The sequence below is a fragment of the Dermacentor variabilis genome, chromosome 4, assembly GCF_050947875.1.
Source record: "Dermacentor variabilis isolate Ectoservices chromosome 4, ASM5094787v1, whole genome shotgun sequence".
NCBI classification, from domain to species: Eukaryota; Metazoa; Arthropoda; class Arachnida; order Ixodida; family Ixodidae; genus Dermacentor; species Dermacentor variabilis.
Genome location: NC_134571.1, coordinates 234681551 through 234695947, shown reverse-complemented (window position 1 = coordinate 234695947; position 14397 = coordinate 234681551). Strand labels below are relative to the sequence as shown.

At 43.6% G+C, this 14397-nt stretch overlaps 1 protein-coding gene across 1 annotated transcript in view; it reads right to left on the bottom strand.

Annotated features, from left to right (window-relative positions):
- The window catches only part of LOC142580213 (DNA mismatch repair protein Msh6-like), a 745039-nt gene that overhangs the window by 97101 nt on the left and 633541 nt on the right, over positions 1-14397 (bottom strand). The window contains exon 27 of the mRNA XM_075691108.1: positions 6851-6938. Within this exon, the coding sequence (XP_075547223.1) occupies positions 6851-6938 (88 nt within the window). The remainder of the gene's footprint in view (positions 1-6850; positions 6939-14397) is intronic.

Genomic DNA, 14397 nt, shown 5'->3' with positions numbered 1-14397 from the left:
CAGAAGTACTGCACGCCCTACATGATGATCCGACTGCTGGGCACCTCAGTTTCTCCCAGACGCTATAGAGGATACAAGAAAGGTATTACTGGCCGCTCCTAACCGCCGATGTCGCCCGTTACGTCAAGACATGCCGAGACTCAGTGACGCAAGACACCACCGACAAGGCCAGCAGGACTACTACAGCCGATCAAGCCTCCTTACCAACCTTTTCAGCGGATCGGGATGGACTTGTTGGAACCGTTTCCGACATCAACTTCCGGAAATAAGTGGATCGTCGTGGTGACAGACTATCTCACCCGCTTCGCTGAAACTAAAGCTCTACCAAAAGGCAGCGGAGCCGAAGTGGCGAAATTTTTCGTCGAGAACATCCTGCTGCAACATGGTGCTCCAGAAGCCCTCATCACCGACAGAGGAACGGCTTTTACAGCAGAGCTCATCCAAGCCATTCTGCAATACAGCCAGACAAGTCACAGGAGGACAACAAAAAATAATCAAGGCCACACACAGGTGCAGTGGAGGTGCTACTCTGGTTAGGTGCGTCCAAAGGGGATCCTCCGTCACGCAGATCCCTGCCCCCGAAACATGCCGGAACTTCTATGTTCCCAATATTGAGCACGCAGCTCCCCCTCTTTTTTTTCATTCTTTGTACGAGTCCTTTTGAATGAATCTACATATAAGCACATCTGTGGAAGAGGGTTCTCCGTAAGGTTGCCAACCAACCCAAATTTAGCAGGACACTTGACTTTTGAGTAAATGTCCCGTTTCTCGGCTTGACCCAATCAGGATGGCCGAGTGTCCACGACTTTTGTACTTTTTCTAACGGATAACAATAAATAGCCTAAATTTCATTTTTATTATGCTAGGGTCTACATCCGAGCTAGTGGTTTGGCGACATTTTAGGGCAGGTAAAGCGCAAAATAATCTCCAATAGGATAAGGGCGACACTGGACTTTAGTCAACCAAGGGAACAGGCTGGCTTTAGGAATGGATACTCTACAATGGATAACATCCATGTCATTAATGAGGTTATCGAGAAATCCGCAGAGTACAATAAGCCTCTTTATATGACTTTCATAGATTAGGAAAAAGCATTTGATTCAGTAGGGATACCAGCAGTCATAGAGGCATTGCGTAATCAAGGAGCACAGACCGCTTACATAAATACCCTGGAAAATATCTAGATTCTACAGCCAGCTTAATTCTATTCAAGCAAAGTAGGAAGATACCTATAAAGAAAAGGGTCAGACAAGTGGACACAATCTTTCCAATGATATTCACTGCGTGCTTGGCAGATGTATTCAACCTATTTAACTGGGGAAGTTTTAGGAGTAAGGATCGACGGCAAATACCTCAGCAACATTCTATTTGCCGATGACATTGTTCTATCCAGCAACACTGCGGATGAGTTACAACAAATGATTGAGGACTTTAACAGGGAGAGTGTAAGAGTGGGGTTGAAGATTAATACGCAGAATACAGAGATAATGATAAATAACCGGGCAAGGGAACAAGAGTTCAAGATCGCAAGTCAGCCTCTAGAGTCTATGAAGAAATATGTTCAACCTAGGTGAATTAATCACAGGGAACCCTGACCGTGAGAAGGAAATTTACAGAAGAATAAAAATGGGTTGGATCGCATACGGCAGACATCGTGAGCTCCTGACTGGGAGCTTACCGTTATCATTGAAAAGGAAAGTATACAATCAGTGCATTTTACCGGTGCTGACATATGGGGCAGAGACTTGGAGACTGACAAAGAAGCTTGGGAACAAGTTAAAGACCGTGCAAGGAGCCATGGAACGAAGAATGCCAGGCATAACCTTAAGAGACAGAAAGAGAGCGGTTTGGATCAGAGAGCAAATGGGTGTAGACAATATTCTAATTGACATCAAGAGAAAAAAATGGAGCTGCGTAGTTCACGTAATGCGCCAGTTAGATAGCCGTTCGACCATTAGGGTGACAGAATGGGTACCAAGAGAAGGGAAGCGCAGCAGAGGAAGGCAGAAGACTAGGTGGTGTGACGAAATTAGGAAATTTGCGTGTGCTAGTTTGAATCAGTTGGCGCAGGACAGGGGTAATTGGAGATCACAGGGAGAGGCCTTCGTCCTGCAGTGGACATGATACAGGCTGCTGCTGCTGCTGATGATGAAAGCGCAAATGAAACGTAGACAGCTGAAAGAATGAGGACATACAGAGCGCCACTTTCAACTAAATTTATTATGCAATAAAAATCTTTTATTTGCATTCACCATTCGTAGCCACAGCACATGCATCAGAAAACATTCCATATCTAGATAACTGGCCAACGCCATTGCGCACCAAGGCGACGTCCGTGTCGCACACTAAGATAAAACCATGCCCACACAGAAAGCAGTGCCATGACAAAGAACATGAGAACAAAAAAAAGATTGCAGCTCAACAAAGGGAGATTGTTAAAAAGATAAAAAATAACAATGAAAAATTGTATAAAAATAATATAGCGCAATGAAATGCTGAAAGCACTTCCCCAGAAAATAGAAAGTTAAAACATGCGGTAAAAGCGGTGGAAAAAAAAAAACCTAGGCACCAAAAAGGAAGCACATGTGTAAAGTATCTAAAGGAAGAGGAAAGAAAGTGACAGGAGAAAACAAAGATGAGAATAATCGGAGAAGCTGGTGCACTGCATCACTTACTGTTGCAGATGATAAATTCCTTTTTATAATGCCTTACAGCTCGTTTATGCATTCTTCTTTATAATGTTCTGTTGCGCTGTCACAAACATAGAAGCAGTTTTGTTTTTGTCATGGTTATAGTTCTGTTGCAGGTGCCAAGTGTTCACAGTACCTTTACCTGTATTGGTAGCTGTGTTGGTTTGGCAATTATAACACACATTTCTTGTTCAACATCGCAACACGATAGGACTAAAAAAATGTTTTGAACTTTTTTAGATTCACTGACTGCAGCTTCTGGCACTGACAGGGTCAACTACCCCTGCAGCCACCACTTGAGAGTGGGCAACCCTAGTTCCATGGCACTCTGGCTACGCTAGTGGGGTTCCCCACGGCTAATAAATTTGAGAGCCCCTCTGCTCTAAGGGATCCTCTACACTTTGGTCATGTCACCAACAAAAATGGTGTTGACAAAAATAATTGATGGTTGTCTATTTATTGCCTTTCTTTTTTTGTGCGGTCTCTTTCTTTGGCAATGTTTTTCAATATGGACATCGAAGCATATATCTTAAGCATTGCTTTCACACAAACATTTTATCACGATGTGGGTATACTGACAGATGTAGAAAAACAAAACAGACAGTGACCGAGCTGAAAAAATTAAAAAGATGTTTCGGCTTCCACACAAAACAAGGTTTCTATGAACAAGGCTCCCGTGTGGGAGCCAAAACAGCAAGTTCTTAAATAATTTTTTCACCTCGGGTGTCTGTTTTGTTATTTGCGATTATTCTTCCTGACCAGACGAGATTTCGTCCGATTTCATAAGTACTGACATGTGACTGTGCTCCTCTAAACCTGCATCCTAAACTTATACCCCGACACAGTTGTGTCCTGCCTACGTAAGTGTGCAGGATGAGTACTGTCTACGAGTATGTATATACAGACGCCTTCTACTTAAAGCCAATTTGAAGCAACATCTTTCTACCCCAGTTCTTCTTCATCATTGCCTCTATGGCAGGCACTCTGCACACACAGCACAGCTGTGAACCAACAAGACTCACTGCTGAGATAATGTCTGTATTTGGGGATCTAAAGTTACGGCCCGCAAGCATTGCCATTCTCAATGTGACACAATATTTTAAACGCATAGTAGCACATGCAGGGATCATTTGGGAAGGATTTGTGCACTGTACAAGTACAGCAGACCTTCAATGTGTCACATTTTTCCTCTTGCCATTTTGTTGCCTAAATGCCAATGCCACAAATACACAATGCACCAGAAAGAAAGCAACAGATCCTTAAGAGTCCCAGGAAAAAAAATAAATAAGAAAAAAAATGCTCTCCTGAGAAAACTGAAAGAGCACAAAAGAGCAGTTGATGCAGCAGACCTGCTTTGAATATGCATTGCTACAGAACAACTCTAAAAAAAAAGGTACCTTCCTATCTTGCCTAGTGACCCAATTTTACTTCACTTATAATACCTTAAACCCTGGCCTAGATTTCCTGATGTAGGAGATGGAGATCAACTCAGGTCCAGAGGCCAATGTTTTATCATAAATCAAAGCTGGTTACGAAGCCCATAAGATAACAGTGCTTTATCCCCAATCACCTATCATACTGTTCGGCGATTTCAACTTTCCTGCCACCAACTGGTCCAATATAGCTTAAACAATGTCAAAAAACAATGTCGAAAGTGATTTCCTTAATACATATCTTACGGTTGGCTTAACACAAATCGTCAGTAACCCCAGGCAGCACAATGATAAGTCCTGTAACATATTAGACCTTATCCTCACTTCTCACTCCGATAATGTTTCACCACTGACACATTTACCTGACCTTAGCGATCACTCAGTGCTACATACCTTATTCCAATGTGAAATTGCTGCCTTCATTAAAACTAGAAAAACTATTACGCTTTACGACAAAGGCAACTATACTGATATGAATATTAAAATAGCGGAATTTGCAGCTCGTTCTTTACCGGTTTCTTAGAACGTTCTGTTGAAATTAACTGGCTTCTTTTCAAAAATAAAATGCATGAGCTGATAAAAACTTACATACCTACTATCACTGTAACTGAAAAGCACTCATCACCTTGGTTCTGTACGACGCTACAGAGTCTCAACAATAAAAAGAAAAGGCTTTACCGCACTGCTAGGCATTCTAACTCTGAGTGCGCATGGCAGAAATACTGCACCGCTGAAAAAACATACCTATCCCTTGCTAGTCAAGCAAAACGCTCCTTTTTTCCGACTACCCTACCAAACATCCTGCGAAATAACTCAAAAAAATTCTGGAATATTATAAATCCAAAGCGTTCGCAACCACTTGCACTGTGCGATGAGAAAAATAAGCCTATTCCTGATCACAAAATCGCCGACGCACTTAATCATGCATTCTCTTCCGTATTTACGAATGAACCTAAAGGTGAACTTCCTGAATTCCCACTTTTCAGTTACCATGCAATGCTCGCAATGACCTTCACTTCCGATGGAATCAAGAAATGCATTGATTGATGTGAACCTGTCGTCTTCACCTGGCATCGACGGTATTAATTCCCAAGTCTTAAAAAATACTAAATGTGTTACAAGTGAGATGTTATGTCATATTTTTCAGCAATCAGCAGGAGTGGTGCTGGACGACTGGAAAGTGGGTAGGGTTATACCAGTCCCAAAGAAAGGTCCTTCATCATCATGTAGTAGCTACTGCCCAATTTCTCTAACCAGCATCTGTTCGAAATTAATAGAACATGTGCTTTACTTCCACATTGCTACATTCCTAACGCCTGTCAGTTTCTTCCACCCTAACCAATATGGCTTCCGTAAAGGTTTATCTTGTGATAGCCAATCAGCACTCTTTATAAATGACATAAGCTCTAACCTTGATCAAAACATCCCAGTTGATGCCCTCTTTGTAGATTTCGAAAAGGCGTTTGACAACTTTCCGCATCAACGACTTCTCCTAAAACTTTCTCGCTTGCACCTTAACCCCATTGTATTGGGCTGGATACGAAATTTATTGACTAACAGATAACAGTTTGTGTATGCTAACAACCACTCCTCCTTTAAAAGCCCTGTTGTCTCCAGTGTACCCCAAGGCATAGTTCTCGGGCCCCTCCTTTTCCTTATATACATTAATAATTTACCGGCTAATCTTTCTTCTAACATTCACCTTTTTGCTGACGATTGTGTCATTTATCGCCCAATCCTAGCTGATACCGAAAACCACGCATTGCAAGATGATCTAGACAAAGTTACCATTTGGTGCAGCATGTGGCTAACGTCACTGAACACTACAAAGACTTTACTAGTACCTTTTCATCGATGGAAGCTTTACCATACTCCTAAGTACGTTCTCTGCAACTTGGAAATATCATCTGTGGAGTCATGCAAGTACCTTGGCCTTTCTCAAGTACTCTCAAATAACCTTTCTTGGTCCCCTCATATTACGAACATCACTAACGAAGCCAATTGCACGCTTGGTTACTTCCGCCGCAACTTGCGCTTCGTACCGCCATTCTTAACTTATCTAACTTTTGTCAGTCCTAAGCTAGAATACACATGCTCTGTTTGGGACCCGCAACAAACCACCCTTTCTAACACTCTAGAAGCAGTTCAGAATCATGCAGCTCATTATATTTATTCTGATTATTCTAACCACACTAGTGTCTCAGCTAAAATTAAAAGCAGGAATTTCCAATCTATATATAAGGCGTCATGTTTTCAGACTGTGTCTTTATCACAAATCTTATCATTCTGCTCCTAGTACTTCAGCCATCATTCCAGCACACAGTCAATCTTGCCGATTATATCAAGAAAAATCTGTGTATCCTGCGCCTGCCCGGACCACTGCGCACCTACATTCTTTCTTTGTGAAGACTGCCCGGGACTTGAATGACCTTTCCGCCGAAGCCGTGCACCACTCCAATCCACATCATTTCGAGGCTGCCATTGAGTCCACATTCCGCTGAAGTGTTCACCCATCCCTCATGTAATGCCCCACACCGGGGCCTTTGAGGTAATTAAATAAATAAATAAATAAATAAATAAATAAATAAATAAATAAATAATGAAAATGGTTGTGCCACTTCAAAACAAGTCCAAAAAAGAGCTGAAATGTACACATTAGTTTCTTATGGAATTTCAGCTGTATATAGGCTAGACCAAGTCTCATCTACTGGAAACAAGGATTCTCACCAGAAGTGATTCTGTCACTTGCTCCCAACCGAGTGAAGATGCGGTCGACAGGGGTGAGTTCACAGGCATCTGCTGGCACACGAGCTCCCTGCAATCGGAAGCCACTAGTGCAACAACAGTCTGCTCTAAAAGAGCACTTAACATTACAAAATATGAAGAAGCCCATGACGGGCTCTTAGGAGAAGGCTAACGAAGGGCATAGAAATCACTGTGTGTATTTTTGAGTACACGATTCCTGCATTTTCAACATTTTAGGAACCCATGCAGGTTGCATACATGTGGGATAGCCACAAGTACAACACCATGTCTACCTAAAAGACAGACAACCATCTTACAGAAAGAAAAAAGGGTTATGGCACATAAAACTGGCTAAAAAAGCAAGTGCGAACTGCATTGTCAAATAACAGTGCAAGTGACCAAAGATTGCTTTAACCATTGAGATGTAATGCTGCTAACACTTCCACGTGCAGCATTTGTGATGATGACACCTGCTTCTCGTGCTGCAAACGTAAGCTGACATCAGAGAACATGACAGTGCCATAACGCTTCAGAAAATACACATGGTTGAAAAATGTAGGTAAAAAGAAAGAATGTTCTGTCATCGAACACATTTATAGCTACTACTTCTTTGCCCGAGTATCTCACAGCCCAGGCACTACAAACAGCAATGCTTGGGCACAAGGCAGGCAAACCATTTGCCCTGATACTCTTAGTGAATACCTTTATAATGAATACCTTTCCTGCACCATCTTTTTACATTGTGAAGCAAAATGGGCTCATTGGTCGATGCTCATCCTGTGCAACAAGAAAGAATAAACACAGTGGAAGCACCAGACAAGTTCTTTCCCATAATTGAAAAATTTTACTGAAAAGAAAAAAAGAAAAGAAAAAAAATATATAGAATTAAATATGAACATAGAAGTAATGATTATGCAAGAAGAAAAATTAATGGTAATGACGCAGTTGGTAATGTCGGCTCTAGTCCCAGCGCATTTCAATCTAAACAAACCACTGTGTCTCAGCTCTGATTCCTCTCCATATGGGATCGGCATAGTTTTGGCACATTGAGGGGTTGATGGTTGAGAACCACCCATTTGCTTTTCATTCAAGTGTTGTGTCATGCCGAGCGAAACTACAGCTAAACTGACAAGGAGGTGTTTGACTTCCTACTAGCCATTGCTACTGGCGCCTGTGGGGCATCCCTTTCACTGCCTGTATGGATTAGGTACCTCTGCTGGGATAGCCAAGTGCTGACAAGTACGTTTCAGTACAAAGCAGAACGTACTTGTCAGCATAAGGTACTTCTGATATGGCCACCATATCAGGAGTAATATCAGGAGTACCTTAGCAGCTTGTTTGAAGCTGTTCAGAATGGAGCAGCCACATTCACCTTGTATGACCATCTTTCTAGCATTACCCAAATAAAAAGACATTTCCCTTCAGTCATTGGAAACTCGCCGTGCGATTGTTCTTCTATTCAATTTCACAGGTACATTTATGTCAATAAATCTCACCGTCTGCCGATTCGCGCACCTGTGCGCACGTCACAACACCTTATTCACAACACAAGCAGGGTGTCTACCAAGTTCACATTTCCAAATTCCCTGAGTGATGCAGAACTATATTTTATGTCAAGACGGGCAGGAACCATATCGCCCAATGCTGTCACTCTCTAGTAAGCATATGAAATCAAAAAACGACTTAATCCAATAATAATAATAATAATAATAATAATAATAATAATAATAATAATAATAATAATAATAATAATAATAATAATAATAATGCCTTTATTTTACATCCCAAGGATGTGGGAGGCAGTGAGAAAAAGCTGGATTTCCAGCTTGACAGGCTCTCTCCTCCCCGATACAAATGCATGATTTTTTAGAAAAAAAGGCAAGCAGTACAAGCAATGAGCAGAGACAAAAAGGAACATCACAATACATAAACAAATGACAATTTTTACACAAATGTACAATTCCAAAAAACAAAGCGATGTGCATAATATTGTTACGGTGAAGTGAAGGAGGAAGTTGAATTGGACTAGAGGAAGACGAAGTCTGGCAGTTGCCTGAACGCCATATACACCATTTGTAAATACACATTATTTTACGCTCGTGGGCCTGCTTTCTTCCCGCAACATTTTGTGGAAGGTGCGGGGTACAACCACGGAACTTCGCAGCGGACGTCATCTACCTGCCGCCACAATGGCAAATCAACCGACACAAGTGACAACGCCTCGGCAGTCCGTGCCAACGGTCATCCTCACTCATCCGCGGTACCCGGGAACATTTTGTGGCACAGACAACGCCGACGTCGAGGACTGGCTTACGATGTACGAGCGAGTTTGTGACAACAATAGGTGGGATCCAACAATGATGCTAGCAAACGTGATATTTTATCTGAGGGGAACTGCGAAAGCAATGGTACGACACACATGAAGCTGACCTAATGAGCTGGGATGTCTGCAAAGAAAAAAATGTGAGACCTGTTTGGCAGACCTGTCGGTCATCAGCTGGCAGCAAAAAAAGAACTTCCGTGCCCCGCTCAGACGTCCACAGAATCCTATGTCGTGTACATACAGGATGTGCTGGCCCTCTGTCGCAAGGCTGATGACAACATGACCGAGGCAGACAAGATTGGTCATATATTGAAAGGTATTGCAGACGATGCCTTCAATCTCCAGATGTGTAAAGATTGTGCCACAGTGGGATGCAATTTTAAAGGAGTGCTGGCGCTTCAAACAAGCGAATACCACCCACCACCCAATACCACCGCAACATCTTGCAAAGACCCGCCGCGGTTCGTTCAGTCCACAGGACTGGAAGAAATAACGCGCATCATTCGCTGTGACCTTGAGGCCATGGCCCCAGTTCCAGTTCGTTCAGACTGTCGGGAAAGCGTACCCGCTATCTCCCTTATACAAGCGGTTGTTCAAGAGGAAATAGCAAGTTTGGGCATTCCATCTCTTTGCTCGGTCCGCCATACAAACACCTACCAAATTTCTCCTACCGCTCGTTCCCAGACGCAAAGCTTTCTGCCACTCCGTCGCAACCCAGCTGACTGACGCACAGCGGATGATAAACCCATCTGTTTTAATTGAAAAAGCGTTGGTTAGGGCGTGTTGGTATTCCATAACTGAGGTTTTTTAGCGCACGAAAAGGGACGAAAGACAGTGGCAAGACGCCAACTCCAACGCCCAACTTGTGCAAGGCCAGCTACTGTGGTTATGAGAAGCCCAGTTGCCGGATAAATCACAAGGAACGCTACGTTCATTGTGAGAACAATATCGTGTATGAACTGCCCCTGTCGTGCGGCAAAAAATACATCGGCCAAATGGGAAGGTGCGTAAATGACAGGTTGCAGGAACACGCAAATAATGTGCGAACTGGAGGAGTGGGGCATCTGGCTTTTCACTGCAGAAAGCATGGGTGCAGACCCATTTATACGCAGTTCACGGTGACAGGAAGAGGCCCAGTGCAAACAACACGTGAGATTATTGAAGCGGCAAAGATCGCAAGTTTAGGGAGCGCTTGTGTTAGCGTGCCTTCAATAGATCTTTCAAGAATTCGATTTTTTAAACGTGACACAGAGGGTGGCCTGATGGAGATTACATTTTAATCTTGCAATTAAAAAAACATTTTTTTGGCTATGCATGGTCGTTCTTTCATTTTTGATATCATCTTAGCTTTCTATTACACATGTCTCGTTGCTGTCTCATTTGACTAGAAATCAGTACATATGCACATGCGTACGGTGGTGTGTGTGTTACCTAAATATATGTGTACCGCTTCGTGGAATAAAACAATTGTTGGAAGTTAGCGCTGTGTCCGCGTCTTGCCACTGTCTTTCGTCCCTTTTCGTGCGCTAAAAAACCTCAGTTATGGAATACCAACATGCCCTAACCTACGCTCTTTCAAGTTACATTTCTAGTACATCGGGCTCTGTTTTATGTTATACGTTGCATCCATCCATACTCATCACTGTCACCTCAGCTGCCTTTTGCAGGGCACGCATGCTCTCGTACTGTCTACGGCTCGACCAGATGCCGCCGGACGTGCAACGCTTCTGCCGGGACCTTGAACCCTCCAGAGGACATGGATGAAGAATTTGCAAGATTCTGAGGTCAGAATGCCTCAGACAAGCTCGGCTTTACAGGGACTTGCTACACGCAAGAGTGTTCCTTCAGGCAAATCAACCTGCAACGTAAAGGAAGAAGTGGCGAGAGTACTCAAGAAGAATTGACGACAGTGTGGAAGCCCTCTGGAAATCTCTGCTCAGGCAGCTACGGGCAGAACAGAATCAACAGAAAAAGAATCAAGGGAACCGGAACAATGCAGTCCACATCGAGGCAGACATACAATTGCCTGGGTATGTGAGAGACACCCTGAAGCTGGGACCAAAATTTGCTGTTGAACCTAAACTGTCTGCTCTTGAACTCTTAACCTTGGTTAGAGACGTTTCAAAATGTGCTGAGGAAAATGAAGTAGGAAGGTGTATCTCAGTAGGTGTGGATGTTGTGTCACTGGCTAGGCCATCCAGGCCAGTCGTGTCCTTAAAACATGTGAAACATTTCCTTCGCAAAAATAGCTTGGCACTGCTTCCTGCAGATAAAGAAGGTGGTTTTGTGGTCATCCCACATAACTCGTTGAAACAGAAGGCAGATGAGGCTTTGGATTCCATTTTTCATAGCAGGAAAGATGTCTCACTTGCGAAAGTGAAATCAGAAGCTAAGACGCTTTGTCAGAAATTAAACCTGAGTAAACTGGTCCGCAAAATCGAAAGTAAGAAATCTGGCAGCCTTGAAATGTTCTTTTTTTTCGATCAAAACCCATAGACCAGAATGGCCACTGCGTATTATAGTGTCGGAAGGTGGAACTTGGCAAAAGTCCGTAGGGATTTTCCTTCAACGCAAGTTGAAGTTGCTTGCAGTGAATGATCCTTTTCTGACCAAGAACTCAGAAGTAATAGGTTATCTGAAAACGCACATAGGCAGTAATTTGAAAGCTTTCTCTATAGATGTAAAAGATCTATATTATTCACTGCCACATGTTGAGTTATAAGTATGTGTTGAAGAGGCTATTGATGCTTATGATGAACTGAAGTTTGTAAACACCATCTGCATATCTACACAGGGTTTTCTTGAACTATTGTCCATGTATCTGCGCTTGACGTTCTCCAAGTGGAATGGAAGTGTGTATCTTCAAAAACGAGGAATTTGCATTGGTTCCTGTATTGCGCCAATATTAAGTGACCTTTATCTTGCTCGTGTAAACAGGATACTGGATGCCAAATTAGAAAACTCAAATGTAAAAAAGGTATGTAGGTACGCTCACGACTACCTTGTTCTTCTCGATCCAAGCCCTAGCGGGGAGGTTTGTCTTGATGTCACGCAAGTGCTAGATCTTTTCAACAAGTATTTACAACCGCTCACTGTTACGCATGAAATGCCACAGGATGGTACTTTGTGATTTCTCAATATAAGAATGTTTTTTGAGGGACACCAGGTGTGCTGGGCATATGAACCAAGGGCGAACAAGCCGCTACTGCCATATTCATCAGGCCACTTTAAGTTGGTTAAGAGGGGGATTGCAAAGTCAAACCTAATGAGTGCTCTTCACCGCTCATGTCCTCACAATTGTTTGTCCAGTTTTATGGCGCAAGTGGATCGCCTGAAATAGGCGGGTTTTCTGCAGCATATCATCACAGCTGTGGCTGAAGGTCTCCTTAAGACCGCAAAACGCAGGCGACAGGATGAGCAGTCTACTTCACCGGAAAATGCGAGTGAAGCAGAAATGCGCAATCATACCGTACATTCACAATATCTCGCACAGACTGAAGAAGATTGGCAATAACGCAAATGTAAGCGTCATCTTTTCAGCGTCAATCAAGCTGTCCAACTTGTGCAAGGCCAGCTGCTGTGGTTCTGAGAAGCCCAGTTGCCAAAGAAATCACAAGGAACGCTACGTTCGTTCATTGTGAGAACAGTATCGTGTATGAACTGCCCCTGTTGTGCGGCAAAAAAATACATCGGCCAAATTGGAAGGTGCGTAAATGACAGGTTGCGTGAACACGCAAATAATGTGTGAACTGGAGGAGTGGGGCATCTGGCTTTTCACTGCAGAAAGCATGGGTGCAGACCCATTTATAAACAGTTCACGGTGATAGGAAGAAGCCCAGCGCAAACAACATGTGAGATTATTGAAGCGGCAAAGATCGCAAGTTTAGGGAGCGCTTATGTTAGCGTGCCTTCAATAGATCTTTCAAGAATTCGATTTTTTAAACATGACACAGAGGGTGGCCTGATGGAGATTACATTTTAATCTTGCAATTACAAAAAAATTTTTTTGGCTATGCATGGTCGTTCTTTCATCTTTGATATCATCTTAACTTTCTATTACACATGTCTCGTTGCTGTCTCATTTGACTAGAAATCAGTACATATGCACATGCGTACGGTGGTGTGTGTTACCTATATATATGTGTCCCGCTTCGTGGAATAAAACAATTGTTGGAAGTTAGCGCTGTGTCCGTGTCTTGCCACTGTCTTTCGTCCCTTTTCGTGCGCTAAAAAACCTCAGTTATGTTTTATTTGTTCCGGTATTGGACACATCGCCCATTATTGCCACAACCACTGGTCGTCGCCTCCTCGGTGGTCGTCTCCGAGTCAATACCGCCAAGTACCAGACAATCATACTTTCTCGCCCTATACGCCAACTAGGAACATCAACGCCGACAGTGCTCCACCAAGATCCAGCCGCTCCCCGTCTCCGCAAGGTCGTAGGTCCCGTTCGCCTCTCATTCACCGCTCTTCATCCCCTTCTGAAACCAGTCGCTTCGCTTCAGGAAACTAGGCGATGCAGCTCCCAGAGGTGAAGCTGCAACTCCGACCCGGCCCACAAATCCTCTGTTGACCCTGCCTACATGTGGAAACCTACTGGACATTGATGTTGATGGCGTTCCTGTTAGATCTCTCGTTGATACAGGAGCGCAGCTTTCAGTTATGAGCGCTGCTCTCCACTGAAAGCTCAAAAAGGTTCTGGAACCCGCCGTACCGTGCACTGTGCGAGTTGCCGATGGGAGTACGTCACCTGTCCTTGGAATGTGCACAGCACGTGTGACCATTGGGGGCCATTATACCGTTGTTCTATTTATCGTCCTTGAACACTGTCCACACGACCTAATTCTCGGCCTAGACTTCCTTTCGAAACACTCTGCCCAAATTGACTGCTCTGCAGGTGTTGTACAGTTGGATCTGCCGCTTCCTGCCGGCGCAACCACTTGTGCTTCACACCGCTTATGTTCTGCTGAATTTGCCAGGCTGTCTCCACAGGCAGCTGCAAATGTCCTCCTGCTGCCCTGTCCTCCCGTACCTGATGGCGAGTATGTCGTGTTGCTGCTTACTGACGTGGTTTTGTCGCGTAATATTGCCCTACTGAGCACCTTAATCCGGATCCACGAAAACTGCGCTCGCGTGCCCATCCTCAATTTTGGATTTTCGTCACATGTGCTGCCACACGGTATTGCCATAGAGCATATCACTCCTT